The sequence below is a fragment of the Pseudophryne corroboree genome, chromosome 7 (assembly GCF_028390025.1).
Source record: "Pseudophryne corroboree isolate aPseCor3 chromosome 7, aPseCor3.hap2, whole genome shotgun sequence".
In the NCBI taxonomy this organism is placed as follows: Eukaryota; Metazoa; Chordata; class Amphibia; order Anura; family Myobatrachidae; genus Pseudophryne; species Pseudophryne corroboree.
The window spans coordinates 97357644-97376440 of NC_086450.1; the positions used below are offsets into that span (position 1 = coordinate 97357644).

General features: G+C 45.8%; 1 protein-coding gene across 1 annotated transcript in view; it reads right to left on the reverse strand.

Annotated features, from left to right (window-relative positions):
• Positions 1-18797, reverse strand: part of PDK1 (pyruvate dehydrogenase kinase 1) — an 82757-nt gene that overhangs the window by 41671 nt on the left and 22289 nt on the right. The window contains exons 5-7 of the mRNA XM_063933458.1: positions 6569-6664; positions 4953-5030; positions 3687-3763 (exon numbers count right to left, since the gene is read on the reverse strand). Coding sequence (XP_063789528.1) covers positions 3687-3763; positions 4953-5030; positions 6569-6664 — 251 coding nt within the window. The remainder of the gene's footprint in view (positions 1-3686; positions 3764-4952; positions 5031-6568; positions 6665-18797) is intronic.

Here is an 18797-nt window from a genome sequence, read left to right on the forward strand (position 1 = left end):
CGGCTTCTGCCATTGCCCTCCTGCTTCTTGTGCCACCCTGTCTGTTTACGTGGGTGACTGCCATGATGTTGTCTGACTGGATCAACACCGGCTGACCTTGAAGCAGAGGTCTTGCTAAGCTTAGAGCATTGTAAATGGCCCTTAGCTTCAGGATATTTATGTGAAGTGATGTATCCAGGCTTGACCCTAAGCCCTGGATATTCCTTCCCTGTGTGACTGCTCCCCAGCCTCGCAGGCTGGCATCCGTGGTCACCAGGACCCAGTCCTGAATGCCGAATCTGCGGCCCTCTAGAAGATGAGCACTCTGCAACCACCACAGGATGGATACCCTTGTCCTTGGTGACAGGGTTATCCGCTGATGCATCTGAAAATGCGACCCGGACCATTTGTCCAGTAGGTTCCACTGGAAAGTTCTTGCGTGGAATCTAGCGAATGGGATTGCTTCGTAGGAAGCCACCATTTTTACCCAGAACCCTTGTGCATTGATGCACTGAGCCTTGGTTCGGTTTTAGGAGGTTCCTGACTAGCTCGGATAACTCCCTGGCTTTCTCTTCCGAGAGAAACACCTTTTTTCTGGACTGTGTCCAGGAACATCCCTAGGAAACAGAAGACAAGTCGTCGGAACCAGCTGCGATTTTGGAATATTGAGAATCCAATCGTGCTGCCGCAACACTACCTGAGATAGTGCTACACAACTTCCAACTGTTCCCTGGATCTTACCCTTATCAGGGAATCGTCCAAGTAAGGGATAACTAAAATTTCCTTCCTTCGAAGGGATATCATTTCGGCCATTACCTTGGTAAAGACCCGGGGTGCCGTGGACCATCCCTACGGCAGCGTCTGAACTGATAGTGACAGTTCTGTACCATAACCTGAGGTACCCTTGGTGAGAAGGGTAAATTTTGACATGAAGGTAAGCCTGCTTGATGTCCCGAGACATCATGTAGTCCCCTTCTTCCAGGTTCGCAATCACTGCTCTGAGTGACTCAATCTTGAATTTGAACCTCTGTATGTAAGTGTTCAAAGATTTTAGATTTAGATTTAGAATCGGTCTCACCGAGCCGTCTGGCTTCGGTACCACAATAGTGTGGAATAATACCCCGTTCCCTGTTGCAGGAGGGGTACCTTGATTATCACCTGCTGGGAATACAGCTTGTGAATGGCTTCCAAAACTGCCTCCCTGTCAGAGGGAGACGTCGGTAAAGCCGACTTTTGGAAACGGCGAGGGGGAGACGTCTCGAATTCCAATATGTACCCTTGAGATATTACCTGAAGGATCCAGGGGTCTACTTGCGAGTGAGCCCACTGCGCACTGAAATTCATTGAGAACGGGCCCCCACCGTGCCTGAGCTTGTAAGGCCCTAGCGTCATACTGAGGGCTTGGCAGAGGCGGGAAAGGGTTTCTGTTCCTGGGAACTGGCTAATCTCTTCAGCCTTTTTCCTCTCCCTCTGTCACGAGCAGAAAAGAGGAACCTTTTGTCTGCTTGCCAACAAAGGACTGCGCCTGATAATACGGCGTCTTATTTTGAGAGGCGACCAGGGGTACAAACGTGGATTTCCCAGTTGTTGCCGTGGCCACCAGGTCTAAAAGACAGACACCAAATGTCCCTTTTCAAAGGCAATACTTCCAAATGCCGTTTGGAATCCGCATCACCTGACCATTTTACTGGTAGAATTGGACAACGCACTTATACTTGATGCCAGTCGGCAAATATTCCGCTGTGCATCATGCATATATAGAAATGCATCTTTTAAATGCTCTATAGGCAATAATATACTATCCTTATCTAGGATATCAATATTTCCAGTCAGGGAATCCGACCATGCCAACCCAGCACTGCACCTCCAGGCTGAGGCGATTGCTGGTCGCAGTATAACACCAGTATGTGTGTAAATACCTTTTTGGATACCCTCCTGCTTTTTATCAGCAGGATCCTTAAGGGCGGCCATCTCATGAGAGGGTAGAGCCCTTGTTCTTACAAGCGTGTGAGCGCCTTATCCCCCCTAGGGGGTGTTTCCCAACGCACCCTAACCTCTGGCGGGAAAGGGTATGCAGCCAATACTTTTTAAGAAATTATCAATTGTTATCGGGGGGAAACCCACGCATCATCACACACCTCATTTTATTTCTCAGATTCAGGAAAACTACAGGTAGTTTTTCCCTCACCGAACATAATACCCCTTTTTGGTGGTACTCGTATTATCAGAAATGTATAAAAACATTTGCCATTGTCTCAATCATGTAACGTGTGGCCCTACTGGAAATCACGGTTGTCTCTTCACCGTCGACACAGGAGTCAGTATCCGTGTCGGCGTCTGTATCTGCCATCTGAGGTAACGGCCGCTTAGAGCCCCTGACGGCCTATGAGACGTCTGGACAGGCACAAGCTGAGTAGCCGGCTGTCTCATGTCAACCACTGTTTTTTTTTTTTTATATAGAGCTGACACTGTCACGTAATTTTCAACAGTACATCCACTCAGGTGTCGACCCCCTAGGGGGTGACATCACTGTTACAGACACTCTGCTCCGTCTCCACATCATTTTTCTCCTCATACATGTCGACACAAACGTACCGACACACAGCACACACACAGGGAATGCTCTGATAGAGGACAGGACCCCACTAGCCCTTTGGGGAGACAGAGGGAGAGTTTGCCAGCACACACCAGAGTGCTATATATATACAGGGATAACCTTATATAAGTGTTTTTCCCCTTATAGCTGCTGTATGTTTTAATACTGCGCCTAAATAGTGCCCCCCTCTCTTTTTTTAACCCTTTCTGTAGTGCAGGGAAGAGTCAGGGAGCTTCCCTCCAACTGAGCTGTGAGGGAAAATGGCGCCAGTGTGCTGAGGAGATAAGGCCGCCGAAAAGGGGGCGGAGCCTATCTCCCGGTTTTTTGTATATTCTGGCAGGGGTTAAATGCATCCATATAGCCCAGGAGCTATATGTGATGCATTTTTTTGCCATGTAAGGTATTTCTGTCATGTTTTATTGCGTCTCAGGGCGCCCCCCCCCAGCGCCCTGCACCCTCAGTGACCGGAGTGTGAAGTGTGCTGAGAGCAATGGCGCACAGCTGCAGTGCTGTGCGCTACCTTATTTGAAGACAGGAACGTCTTCTGCCGCCGCTTTCTCCGGACCTCTTCGCTCTTCTGGCTCTGTAAGGGGGCCGGCGGCGCGGCTCCGGGACCCATCCAGGCTGAACCTGTGATCGTCCCTCTGGAGCTAATGTCCAGTAGCCTAAGAAGCCCAATCCACTCTGCACGCAGGTGAGTTCGCTTCTTCTCCCCTTAGTCCCTCGATGCAGTGAGCCTGTTGCCAGCAGGTCTCACTGAAAATAACAAACCTAAACTAAAACTTTCACTAAGAAGCTCAGGAGAGCCCCTAGTGTGCACCCTTCTCGTCGGGCACAGAAATCTAACTGAGGCTTGGAGGAGGGTCATAGGGGGAGGAGCCAGTGCACACCAGTTAGTCCTAAAGCTTTCTTTAGATGTGCCCAGTCTACTGCGGAGCCGCTATTCCCCATGGTCCTTACGGAGTCCCCAGCATCCACTTAGGACGTTAGAGAAAAGCAAATCAATCCTCAAACTATGGGATACACAATGTTAGGATGGAAATCTAGACAACCAAACCCATCACTAAGTGGAATTCTCAAGTATAAAAGTCACCAAGAGGACATCACTCACCTTAAAAAGCTCAAATACCATGTGGTACAGATGGGAAGGCACATAAACCACCTGGATTTGTTGCCCTGGGTTCTTAGCTAGGATTAGAATATTAAAAAGGAGAACCATTATTTGTTTTAAACAAAATGTATAACTTGGCTCAATGTTATTGTACCCATTTTTAGTCATTAGATAATTGATCTATTTTAATAGTTAATAAAAAGCTAAATGAAGTAATATACTGCACTGTTGGAATATAGTAGCCAGGCACACAGGAAGATCACTGGATTATGGAGATATGATATTGCGCTGGGCCCAACAGTAGTCTACAAAATAAAAATAAATAGAATTTAATCTAGCAAAATGACTGAGAGGCAACAGATTACATGTAAGCACACACTGTGTAGACGGATCAATAATCAGAGAACAGTATGGCTATGCTGATGCAGTGTTCCTCAGTACCCTGCAGACTATGGCCCTAATTCAGAGCCGATTGCTGCAACGGCAGCGATCGCAGCCTGAAGCCCATTATCTTGTGCGCACACGCAGCGGCTGCACTGCGCGTGCGCACACAGGGCCTAATTCAGTTAATCGCAGAAGCAAATTTGTTAGCAGTTGGGCAAAACCATGTGCACTGCAGGGGGGGCAGATATAACATGTGCAGAGAGAGTCAGATTAGGGTGGGGTGTATTCAAACCGAAATCTAAACTGCAGTGTACATATAAAGTAGCCAGTATTTACCCTGCACAGAAACAAAGTAACCCACCCAAATCTAACTCTCTCTGCACATGTTACATCTGCCACACCTGCAGTGCACATGGTTTTGCCCAACTGCTAACAACTTTGCTGCTGCGATCAACTGAATTACCCCCACAGTGGTGCGATTGCCTCTGCCTGACTGACGGGCAGAGGCGGTCATGGGGCAGGACGGGGCGTGCCGACGGCATTCGAACGGTGTTGGGGGGGGGGAGGGCATGGTCCAGGCAGTGCAGGGGTGTGCCGCGGTGGCTGCGTGTGTCGTCACTGCGACCCAAAACATGGCGGGTAGTGCCTGCCACCACAGCTAGGCTGCAGAGGCAGGGAGCTACTCACCAGGTGCAAAAGCATCACCGCCATGCAATGCTTTCACACCTCTGCGGGAAGGAGGGGGGGGGGGGGGGGGGGGGCAGGGCTTGACATGCGGGGCGGACTCCAGCATGTCAGAGATTGTGATGGTAGAGGTGCTATTTTTAGCACATCTGCGATCAGCTCTGAATCGCCCTCTATATACAGAACTAGGACACTTACCGTTGAACTCCACCAGTTCCAATTCTGGAGAGCTCATATAATATAAGTCACACAGCTGTTTTGCATTCTCATATCCATCTAGAAGTAAAGAACAAGGTTCTCATTTCAATTTACTGGTCAGATTTAAAAGAAAATGTATAAATTTACTGTAGTTTATAATTTAAAAAAAAATACAAACAAAAAATCAAATATTTAACTTATGTCGAATCATCTAGATAAGCACATAAATATCTCATTACATACTCCCCAAAACAGGACAAATTGTATGTAGAAGGTTTGAATTCCGATATAGAATAATTATCATTAAGAAAGCAAATGGAACTACTACACCTCTACTGACGTTATTACAACACTTATTAATGTTTCTGTGTTAAGATCATTTAAACGTTTCGGGCATATTTACTAAGCTTTGGAGAGAGATAAAGTACCAACCAACCAGCTCCTGAAATTTTTCAAACACTGCCTGTAACATGACAGTTAGGAGCTCATTGGTGTTTCATCTCTCCAAGGCTTAGTACATCTGGCACTTATGCTGGGTACACACTGAGCGATATATCGAATGTTCGATCGAACAGCCATTATATCGCGATCGGGTAGGAGGGTGTGTACACCAGATGTGTCTGTGAACGACATATCGTGTTGGACCTGCAGCGCGGTGGATTGCCAATATATCTGCAAGGGCCGTCGACACATCAGCTAAGGCAGGAGGACGACATATCGTGCGGCCAATCGGCAAGTGTGTATACTTACCTGGATCGGCACCTCTGTTGGTGCGATCGCGGGTCGACCAACATGTTGCCCTATTGTGTACGAAGATTCAGTCTTTATCTAGATGTGCTCTATTTTGTTGTGTTTGCTCAGCTACGTATCATTCTTGTGACCTGTGACCAGCATTGCTATACTGTGCGGTGTGCTTTGTGATGTTTGTGTTCACACTTGCTATTCATTTTGACAAATAATAATAATAATAATAATAATAATAATGATAGTTTACTTAAACCTTTATTAAAGGGAGCACACTTATAGGCCAATTTTGCTATACTGTGACAGCAGTATATTCCTGGATGACACAACAACGATCCCAACAGTCTGCGTATATGGTGGCTGGGAAAGCACAGAGATCATCCCCACCAAGACCCGGCATGCAAGAAATCAGCCCCTCGCCGCTTGGCAAAGACTCTATGATTCAGCATGGCCTGCCCCACTTTATACCAGCCACAGTGCTAGTCATCCTGGTTCTCATTAAACTGGGCCAATGACTTGTAAGAGTGCAGACCAGCCCCACACTTAACTGATTGGACCATCTCCCACTACAAAGACGGAAACTAGCAGAGTAGGGTTTGGCAAACACTGAACAAAAGATATGTAATTATCAATATAACTGAGAAACAGCTGCACTTATTACTAGAACACGTTGAATATTTTGTAGCTTCCCAAAACTATAGGTGTCACTCATGTGAGTTGTGTGTTATATCAAATTAAGATTTACAGGGAAACTAAATAAAATGATACACCAAAATAAAACTATTACTCATATGGTCTAAAGTTTAAAAAAATATATAATAATAATAATAATAATAATAATCATTTCACCAGTGGGTAAAAGTGATCAGTACCTCTTACAACGTCAATCACATTGCATGATGGGTCTATACTGCCAATGTGCTTCGGGTGAGCAGGATTCACCTTCACTTCTCCACCAAACAGCAAAGCTACAAAATAAGGAAAATGTACTTATTTAATAGGAGAAAGCATAACGGGAAGACCACCCTGTTTGCACAGAAAACTCTATACAAGAAGTGAAAGATGTATTACACTTAGCTGCAGCATTAGACATCATTACATTATTTATAAAAGAAATGGATAAAAGAAATACAGATGCATTGATGAAAAAAAAATAAAAAAAAATGCAGCTACATTGGAAGTTCAATGTGGGGGAAATGTACTAAGCCAGACAATGATAAAGTTGAGAGAGATAAAGTACCAGCCAATCAGCTCCTAACTTCCATGTTACAGGCTATGCTTGAAAAATGACAAGAGTTGATTGGTTGGTACTTCTCTCGCTCCAAGGTTTAGAACATCTGCCCCAGTGTGATCTACAAATGTGCAATGTTAATGGTACTTGGGCAAATCCATATTAAAGTATGTAATCATCATGTCAACATTCAGAATGTAGAGACTGACATAATGTCGACACTGTGAATGGCACAATGCCAACAGTCCATGTTAGGGTAAGGCTGCAGTTAGGCTTCAAATATGCCATGATGACATGCCAACTGTCAACCTTATGTCCATGTCTACACTGTTAGTGTTGCCATTTGTACCACACCCCACAGGAGAACACCAGGTTTATAATGTATTTTTGTTGAACTGTAAAGGAATATATATTTCTCCTGCGGCTACTTCATGGCAGCCATTACTCTGGGATTGTATCCCATTTCCTAACCCTAGACAGGGAGTTTTTTCAACAATTAGGGACCACCCACCCTGGGTACATAGCACCGCTCCTCTCCTTCCTCCTTAGTCTTTTTCCTGTCTCCTAGCTTGACAGTGTAGGAGTTTGTTGTTTTCGTTCTGGACTTACCTCTGTTGTTCTCAGCGAATACGCCTGATGCAGCCGTGCTGGAGGAGGGTGGCTCCCTGAGGAGTAGGTAAGAGTGTGCTAGGGGCGGTCAAGTAAGTCCCCGTTTTTTTCAGCTAAAGGTGTCTGTCCTCCAGTTGAGCTACAGGACTCTCTCCCCTTCTTACTGTTCCGTTTAGCCGCCTCTCTGTATAGCCGCCGCCCCGTATAGCCGCATTCGGGGACCGGAAGTGGCGTCTGGCAGACGGAAGGTCTCTTAGGAGAAGGGGAAGTAGCGGTTGGAAGCACTGGGGAAGAGTCTGGAGGCGGCGGCTGGCGGGCAGAAGTGCTGTATAGCGGCTGTCCCAGCGTGCTGTGCGGGACGGTCTGCACATGCGCCCGCCTCTCTATGGTGTCCAGGGGATTTTAAAAAACGGCGCTGCACACTAGGAGTTTAAAGCAATCTCCTCTGTATGACTGGGCAGGTCTGAGCTTACCAGTATCATGGAAAAGGAGCCTTCTCCCCAAAAGCCTGTAAAATGCCCAAAAGAGGTAAATCCTCATAGAGGGCATTACATTGTGCAGTAATAAGTTTTGTCAGGGTAGGTTTCTAATAGCATTATTATTACTATTGTAGTATGTCTCCACCTAAGAAGAGGTTGTGTAAAAAGAAGCATAAAGATATGCAGCATGCAGTCTGTGATAAAATCTTTTCATCTGCTGAAAATGTGAATTTTTGTGAAGACTGTACAGAAACGGATTCTCAGAATACTAAGCAATCCAGGCAAATACAGGATTTAATGGATTGTCACCAAAGATCAGCTGTCTGAATTGCAGGGAAATAAAAAAAACTAGATCCCTGGCTAGTATTGACTCTTTGGGGGAAATTCAAATGTTTGAAAAGTCCGCTGGGTGTCTGTTTTTTCCTATCTAATAGACAGGAAAAAACAGACTCCCAACTGACTTTTCAAACATTTGAATTTCCCCCTTTTGGATGAATCAGTCTCGCATGATTGCAATTATGATGATGATGATGATTATCAAGCAGTCTCTAGTGCGGAGTCAGAAAAGATGCAGAATGAGGATAGGAAGTTTAATCTGGAACTTGCAGACAGTCTGTTAAAGAATATTTTCAAGACTATGAATTACAAGGAGTCGGAAGAAAAATGCGATGATAAAGATATATTGTTTGGTGAAAAGTCCAAAAAGAACATATGTTTTCCAATTCACAAAGCATTGAAAGATACGAGTAAAGAGTGGCAAAATATTGACAAAAGACTTGGCAATATTAAGAGAATTGATCGTATGTTCCCGATAGAGGATGAACAGTTTACTAATTGGTGTTCAGTTCCCAAAGTTGATGCTGCAGTTGCAAAGATTGTGTCAAAAACGACCATCCTTTTAGAAGATGGGGCAATTTTGAAGGATTGTATGGATAAACGTACCGAGAACGCTTTAAAGAAACTACATATATCCTCAGAAGTATCTTTAAAATCAGGTGTGGCTGTGGCATCAATTTCAAGAGCATTAAGAGTCTCAGGTGTCAACTGACTTGGAAGAGAACATTTCAAGGCAATATTTGCAAAGAAGTTTAAATATCTTCCTTAAAGGGATAGAATATCTCTGTGGGGCCTCTATGGATGTTTTGGATTTTGCTGCAAAATCTATGGTAGCAGGAGTAATGGCAAGAAGGGCCTTGTGGCTTCATTTATGGTAGGCAGATATGCACTCCAAAAATAGGCTGGTGTCTTTGCCATATGAAGGCTCATTGTTATTTGGCAATAAATTAGAGGCTATTATACAAAAAATATCAGGGGGTAAATCAGCGAGATTGCCTCAAGACGAAAGGAATAGATTTCTAATTCCTTCCTCCAAGTAACAATTTAAGGACGCTAGAGGCTATAGACCAGGCCGTGGTTATACAGGCAGATACTCGTCAGGGACTAACAGGCAGTCTTTTCGTCAATCCTACAGAAGAGGTGGACGAAGACAATGACTATTGCCGGGTTCCGGTATCCTTTCCAGTAGGTGGCAGACTTCAGAAGTTCATCAGTCATTGGCAAAAGTCAATTCAAGATACGTGGGTATTGGATGCGATATCCCATGGGTACCGGAGAGAGTTTTCAGTAGTTCCAAAGTGGGACAAAATTTTTAATATGGAAACTCTGAAATCCATTTTGTCAGGTGTAAAAGGAGAGGCTTTTATGGCGTCCATAGACTTAAAATAGGATTTTGGTACTTACCGGTAAATCCTTTTCTCCTAGTCCGTAGAGGATGCTGGGGACTCCAAAAGGACCATGGGGTATAGACGGGATCAGCAGGAGCTTGGGCACACTTAAAAGACTTAATCTGGGTGTGAACTGGCTCCTCCCTCTATGCCCCTCCTCCAGACCCCAGTTATAGGAACTGTGCCCAGGAGAGACAGACATTTCGAGGAAAAGATTTTTGTTTAAACTAAGGGCTACAAACATACCAGCCCACACCACAAACATACCGTACAAACGGAGTAACTTTAAACCAAATAACAGTATGAATTAACACCAGCAACAAGCTGAAACTAGAAATACACAACCCGTGTATAAACTAATTTAACCAGCAAGAAAACACTGCAAGTAATAGTCCGCACTGGGACGGGCGCTCAGCATCCTCTACGGACTAGGAGAAAAGGATTAACCGGTAAGTACCAAAATCCTATTTTCTCTTACGTCCTAAAGGATGCTGGGGACTCCAAAAGGACCATGGGGATTATACCAAAGCTCCAGAACGGGCGGGAGAGTGCGGACGACTCTGCAGCACCGACTGAGCAAACGCAAGGTCCTCATCGGCCAGGGTATCAAACTTATCGAACTTAGCAAAAGTGTTTGAACCCGACCAAGTAGCTGCTCGGCAAAGCTGTAATGCCGAGACACCTCGGGCAGCCACCCAAGATGAGCCCACTTTCCTGGTAGAATGGGCTTTTACTGACTTCGGCACCGGTAGTCCGGCCGAAGAATGAGCCTGCTGAATCGTACTACAAATCCAGCGTGCAATAGTCTGTTTTGAAGCAGGATGACCAATTTTGTTGGAAGCATACAAGACAAACAGCGCCTCAGTTTTCCTAGCAACAGCTGTCCTAGTGACGTAGATCTTCAACGCTCTTACAACATCCAGAGATTTTGGAATCGCCACAGCTTCCGTAGCCACCGGGACCACAATAGGTTGGTTAATGTGAAATGAAGAAACCACCTTCGGCAGAAATTGTTGACGAGTCCTCAATTCCGCCCTATCCGAATGAAAAATCAAGTACGGGCTCTTATGAGATAAGGCCGCCAACTCTGACACCCGCCTGGCAGACAATAGTATAACTACCTTCCAAGTGAGAAATTTCAACTCAACCTTATGCAAAGGTTCAAACCAGGAAGACATGAGAAACCGTAAGACTACATCAAGGTCCCATGGAGCTACAGGAGGATTGATATGCATTACTCCTTTCACAAAAGTCTGAACCTCTGGGAGGACAGCTAACTCTTTTTGAAAGAAAATAGACAAAGTCGAAATCTGCACTTTGATGGAACCCAATTTCAGGCCTGCAGCTACTCCCACCTGTAAAAAGTGGAGAAAGCGAACCAAGTGAAAATCTTCCGCAGGAGCCATTTTAGACTCGCACCAGGAAACATACTTTCTCCAAATACGGTGATAATGCTTCGCCGTAACCTCCTTCCTAGCCTTAATGAGAGTTGGAATGACCTCCCTGGGAATATCCTTACGAGCTAAGATCTGGCGCTCAAACTCCATGCCATCAAACGCAGCCGCGGTAAGTCTGGAAACACGCATGGACCCTGCAACAACAGGTCCTCTCTTAGAGGAAGCGGCCAAGGATCTTCCACCAGTAAATCCTGAAGATCCGGGTACCAGGCCCTTCTTGGCCAATCTGGAACAACGAGAATCGCCTGAACCCTTGCTCGTCGAATGATCCCCAGTACCTTTGGAATGAGAGGAAGTGGAGGGAACACACACCAACTGGAAAACCCACGGAGACACCAGGGCGTCCACTGCACTGGCTTGGGGGTCCCTTGACCTGGAACAATACCTCGGGAGCTTCTTGTTGAGACGAGACACCATCACGTCGATCAACGGAATTCCCCAACGTTTTGTCACCTCTGCAAATACCTCTTGGTGAAGAGCCCACTCTCCCGGATGGAGATCGTGTCTGCTGAGGAAATCTGCTTCCCAGTTGTCCACTCCCGGTAGGAAGACTGCTGACAGGGCGCTCACGTGTTGTTCCGCTCAGCGAAGGATTCTCGTGGCCTCCGCCAATGCCGCTCTGCTCCGCCTTGACGGTTTATATGCGCCACCGCTGTGATGTTGTCTGACTGTACCAGGACAGGTCGACCCTGAAGAAGGCTTCTTGCTTGCAGCAGGCCGTTGTAAATGGCTTTTAACTCGAGAACATTTATGTGGAGACAGGCTTCCTGGAGCGACCATTTCCCCTGGAAGTTTCTTCCTTGGGTGACTGCGCCCCAGCCCCGAAGACTTGCATCTGTTGTTAGAAGCACCCAATCCTGGATACCGAACCGGCGTCCCCCTAGGAGGTGATGATCTTGTAGCCACCACAGGAGAGAAATTCTGGCTCTGGGAGATAGACTTATCTTCCGGTGCATGTGCAGGTGAGACCCGGACCATTTGCTCAGCAAGTCCCACTGAAACACCCGGGCATGAAACCTGCCAAATGGAATGGCTTCGTACGCCGCAACCATCTTCCCCAGAACCCGAGTACAGTGATGGATTGACACACTCGTCGGCCTCAGAAGTTCCCTGACCATCGCCTGCAGTTCCAGAGCCTTTTCTTCTGGAAGAAATACTTTCTGTAAATCCGTATCCAGAATCATGCCCAGAAAAGGCAGCCGAGTGGTCGGAATCAACTGAGATTTTGGCAAATTGAGTACCCAACCGTGCTGTCGCAGAACCGACAGTGACAAATCTATACTTCTCAGCAACCGTTCCTTGGACCTCGCCTTTATCAGGAGATCGTCCAAGTACGGGATAATTGTAACCCCTTGTTTGCGAAGGAGAACCATTTCCGCCATGACTTTGGTGAAAATCCTCGGAGCCGTGGAGAGCCCAAACGGCAACGTCTGAAATTGGTAATGAGAATCCTGTATCGCAAACCTGAGGAAGGCCTGATGCGAAGGATATATCGGGACATGTAAGTAGGCATCCTTTATGTCGACTGACGCCATAAAATCCCCCCCTTCCAGGCTGGCAATTACCGCTCGAAGGGATTCCATCTTGAACTTGAAAACTTTCAAGTATGGATTGAGGGATTTTAGATTTAGAATTGGTCTGACCGAACAGTCCGGTTTCGGCACAACAAAGAGGCTCGAGTAGAACCCCTCCCCCCGCTGGGACGAGGGAACGGGAACAATGACCCTCTGTAGACACAATTTTTGAATCGCTGCTAGCACCACCTCCCTGTCTGGAAGAGCTACTGGTAATGCAGAAATGAAGAACCGGTGAGGGGGTATCTCCTGAAACTCCAGTTTGTATCCCTGAGACACAATCTCTAGGACCCAAGGATCCAGGTCTGATTGAAGCCAGACCTGACTGAATATTCGTAGACGGCCCCCCACCGGTCCGGACTCCCCCAGGGAAGCCCCAGCGTCATGCTGTGGACTTGGTAGCAGCAGGGGAGGACTTTTGGTCCTGGGCGCCTGAGTCTGCAGGAGGTTTCCTTCCCCTTCCTCTACCCTTTGAAGCGAGGAAGGACGAACCTTTTCCACGTCTGTATTTATTGTGACGAAAGGACTGCATTTGCTGATGTGGTGCCTTTTTCTGTTGTGTGGGAACATAAGGAAGAAAAGAGGACTTACCCGCAGTCGCGGTCGAGACCAGGTCAGCCAAGCCGTCCCCAAACAAGACAGTACCTTTGAAGGGTAACGCTTCCATAGCCCTCTTGGAGTCGGCATCAGCGTTCCATTGATGGATCCACAACGCCCTCCTGGCTGATATCGACATGGCATTGGTTCTTGAACCCAAGAGACAGACGTCCCTCGCCGCATCCTTCAGGTAATCTGCAGCGTCCTTGATATAACCGAGAGTCAAAAGGACATTATCTTTATCAAGGGTATCCATATCATTAGCTAAATTCTCAGCCCATTTAGCAATAGCACTACTCACCCATACCGACGCCACAGCAGGTCTGAGCAATGCATCCGAATTAGCGAAAATGGACTTCAAAAGACGTCTCCAGCTTACGATCCGCCGGATCCTTGAGAGCTGCCGTGTCAGGGGACGGAAGTGCCACTTTCTTAGACAAATGAGAGAGAGCTTTGTCAACATTTGGAGACGCCTCCCATTTTTCCCTGTCATCAGATGGGAAAGGATAAGCCATGTAAATTCTCTTGGGAATCTGCCACCTCTTATCCGGCGACTCCCAAGCCTTTTCACAAAGAGTATTCATTTCATGAGAGGGGGGAAACTTCACCTCAGGTTTTTTTCCCTTGAACAAGCAAATCCTTGTTTCCTGTACCTCAGGTTCATCAGAAATGTGTAAAACATCTTTTATAGCCACAATCATGTACTGAATACTCTTAACTAACCGTGGATGTAAAGCAGCCTCAGTGAAATCGACCTCGGAATCAGAGTCCGTGTCGGTATCAGTATCTACCACCTGAGTAAATGGCCGCATTTGCGACCCGGATGGGGTCTGAACCTGAGACAAAGCCTCTTCCATGGACTTTTTCCACACCTGCGTCTGTGACTCAGACTTATCTAACCTCTTTGATAAAGAAGCAACATTCGAATTTATCGTACTGAGCAATGCGAGTAAATCAGGTGTCGGCTGCGTCGACAGTCCCAAATCTAGCCCCGCATCCGCTCCCCCCAATAACCTCCTCTGGTGAATAACATTCAGCCTCAGACATGCCGACACGTAGTACCGACACACAACAACACACAGAACGTCCCAGGTAGGTGACAGGTCCACAATGAAGGCCAGATAGAGGACACAGAGGGAGTATGCCAGCTCACACCCCAGCACCCATATATCCCAAGAAAAGATATATGTACCCAGTGCTGCTTTGTAATGATAATAAGCACCACACTGCGGCCCCACCTTCTGAATATCTCCCCGTTACTTGTCTGAGGAATGTGGAGGTCCCGGCAGCGTCTCCCCTTCAGCCGCGTGTTGAAGGAGAAGATGGCGCCTGTGAGCCGCGGGACGAAGCTCCGCCCCCTTCCCGATTAAATGCGATAAAATATTTTCAAGATCAGTTGCGCGGGAATCATCTCAAGATATTTTCGACAATGTAGCAGTGGTGGCCTATCTGAATCAGCAAGGGGGCACCAGAAGTCGAGTACTAATGAAAGAGGTATCAAAGTTACTAGAATGTGCAGAAGGCCATCTCAAAACTATCTCAGCTCTACATGCTCATGGAGTAAACAGTGTGGTCGCAGATTTCCTCAGCAGGCAAGAGTGGGAATTGAACGACAGTGTTCCGAGAAATTATACAGCGGTTCGGATGGCCTCAAGTGGCCCTAATGGCCACACACATCAATGCAAAAGTACATCTCTTTTTCTCCCGATATCATCTCCCAGGAACAGGAGTGGATGTCTTCTCCCTGCCATGGAGATTCAAGCTGGCATATGTATTCCCTCCATTTCCAATGATTACCCATATTCTAAAGAAAATCAGGGAAGAGAAGGCACAAGTCATAATAATCCTTCCTTATTGACCAAAAAGAGTTTGGTTTCCTTCAGTGCTGAGGATGGCGGTACAGGAAATTTGGACGTTGCCTCTGAGGAAGGATCTGTAACATCAGGGACCATTGTTATATCCGAATCTGCAGCACCTTCATTTGACGGCGTGGAAATTGAACGGCAGTTACCAAGGAAAATGGGCTTATCTGAGCAAGTCATTAATCTACTGATTCAGGCGAGGAAGAAAGGGTCCTCTAAATTTATTATAGGATCTGGAGAATCTTCATTTCTTGGTCTAATGCAAGATTTGACGCACAGAAAGCAGATACGTCTCAAGTCTTACAATGTCTATTTGAGGGCTTCGAAAAGGGACTTGCAGTATCCACTATCAAGGTTCAGATAGCAGCTCTGAGTGTCTTGTTGGAGTGAAGATTGTCCGAAGATCTGGTGAGAAAATTCTGTCAGGCAATAAAAAGGATAAGACCTCGAGTTAGGTCAGTTCTCACTCCATGGGACTTGAATCTAGTTTTGAATACTTTGATGTTGCCTCCATTTGAACCGTTACAGGATATTTCGGTGAAATTATTAACATGGAAAGCAGTTTTTCCGATAGCCATCACGTCAGCCAGAAGAGTTAGTGAATTACAGGAGCTGTGCTCGGAGGAACCTTACCTTAAATTCTTTCCAGATAGAGTTGTTCTAAGGACCAATCCGAATTTTCTGCCTAAAGTTGTGTCAGAATTTCATTTGAATCAGGACATTGTGTTACCTTCTTTCTATCCACAACCACAGAATGAGGAGGAAGAAAGGATGCATAATTTGGATCTAACAAGAACAATCTCGATTTACTTGGAAAGAGTTAAAGACTTTCGGAAGACAAAGCATCTGTTCGTGCTACATTCAGGAGTGAAGAGGTGTGAAACTAAGGAAACCATTTCCAGATGGATTAGAGAACGTCTAACGTTTGTTTATGAGTAAAATGGTCGTTGAGTTCCTGAAGAACTAAAGACACACTCTACCAGGGCTATAGCAACTTCTTGGGCTAAGATGGCTTGAGTGTCAGCAAAGGACATATGTGCAGCAGCCTCCTGGTCATCGATACATACGTTCTCTAGTCATTATGCATTTGATGTTGTAGACGCCCCATGTCCTTGAGGGGGCATTAGAATAAATTAGTATTCAGCATTGAACCAAGGTCTCTTGTGTGTTGTTACCCTCCCTATATTGAGTATATCCCAGAGTAATGGATGCCATGAAGTAGCGCAGGAGAAAAAAAAAGCGAATTATACTTACCGATAATTTCGTTTCTTCAAGATACTTCATGGCAGCCTACAATATACCCTCCCTTAGAAAGTTTTTTCATAGGAACTGGTCGTAGGAGACACTCAAAAGACTAAGGAGGAAGGGGAGGAGCGGTGCTATGTCCCAGGGTGGGCGGACCCCAATTATTGAAAAAAACTCCCCGTCTAGTGTTAGGAAATGGGATACAATCCCAGAGTAATGTAATTCTTGAAGAAACGAAATTATCAGTAAGTATAATTTGCTTTTCTTCGCCTGGTGGTGTGCTGGGATTTGCTGCAACAACCCAGGGAGGACAAGGACATGCCACCCCACCCCACCACTCCGCGAAGCGCAGTAGTGTCACTCAGGAGACCTCTCGGTAACTCCTGGACTGGGGTCTTGCTCCAGTCTAGCTTTATGGAAATAGATTTGGGCAGGAGATAAAGATTACAGATCCCAGTCCAGACAAAGTGGCAAAGACAGTGGCGATAGACTGGAATGATTAAAGGAGCGGTTCTACACACCCTTGGTATAAAGAGTGTTGGCGGTGGGGGGGAGTGGCGGTCGAGAGAATAATAGCAATAAACAAAAAAAAGTGCCTTATAAAACACTACCTCTTGCGGCAGACATGTATTTACATGAATGAACAAATATTTTATAAGCAAAGTATTCTACTGCTTGATTCCAACACAACACATATCCCGGCACTGCAGTGTTCACGTGGCCAACAGAATAAAGTGAGCTCTTTACACAGCTCCCTGGAATGTATCAAGGCTGCATAAGCACATCCCATGGTCCATGCTGCAACATGTGTGATACACAGGTATGGTTCTTTCTCCTTTAAAGTTTGACAACTTTTTCTTAGGAAAATAGATTGTTGATTTTTCCTTCCAATCCAGCGCAAACCAACAAAACCATTTGGCCCCTTTTTAATATGCGGCATAAAGGCTGAAGGCGCAGATAGTGCAGGGGAGCATATAGAACATTGGCTACAAAGAAAGACAAGCCTAAACGCGTCACAGTAACATTTCCATACTAGAAGGCAGGAGATAGATTACAATTTGCAAATTGGCTGGACTGTATATGGATAAAACACACACAGACATGCAGAGAGAAAGAGCCTATACCTCCAAGGAGAAACAATAAAATATTAGCAATTACTCATAAGAGAGGTGCGTCCTCCAAACATCTGCCACACCTCAATGATTCACAAAACGGATGTCGGGAAAATTAGTTTTTCTGCAAAGTGCACCCTTGTGAATACATCATTTCAGGACCAACTTGTATAGATTATAAACAGCTTAAATCTGAACGCTACAGGATACACACAAAACCATTACTGGAAGGAACCCAGCAGCGGCGTGCGAAGATATAGTCAATATGGAAATTAAATAGTGCAATCTAGTACTGTACATAAAGCAAGCTTTCCTATTAAACATGTGATGTCCACGCAAACACATCATAGCAACAACAATAATCCCCCAGATCAGGAATTATGCGCACAGTCCAGTCACCTTTCCAGTGGCTAATTCCACTGCCATGGCACGCTGGAGGATTTTCCGCAATAAGCCGCATGTATCAGACACACTGATAGCCCTCTGGATCTACCGTTTTCGTAAAATCTTCTATAAAAAGGCATAAATACATTTTCTGCATAGTGAATTTGCCATCATAACCTGGATTTAGGGGATTAAACATCTTTAACACACTGACTACAAAAAAACCCAACAAAACTCCTTCTTGCAACAATACTGTTGCTTCCAATTACACATGAGACCTCTGTATGGTCCTTAGCATCAAAACTTTGCTAGACTTTGCCTTGACTGTACCTACAGTATACAAGTACCTCAAATATGTCACCTCCAAGGCATTACGACACTCTACCCCCTACTTAAAACAACCCCTACTTCTGTTATCCATCTCTATAACTGCATCCCCTTTATTAAAGATTATGGTCAAGAGAAAAAATAAGATTTTAAACCTACCGCTAAATCTTTTTCTCCTAGTCCGTAGAGGATGCTGGGGACTCCGTAAGGACCATGGGGTATAGACGGGTTCCGCAGGAGACATGGGCTAAGACTTTAGATGGGTGTGAACTGGCTCCTCCCTCTATGCCCCTCCTCCAGACCTCAGTTAAAGAACTGTGCCCAGAGGAGACGGACAGTACGAGGAAAGGATTTTTGTTAATCTAAGGGCGAGATACACACCAGCCCACACCATGCACACCGTACAACATGGAATATAGCAAACCAGTTAACAGTATGAACAAAACAGCATCAGCCAGAGACTGATCTCAACTGTAACATAACCCTTATGTAATCAACAA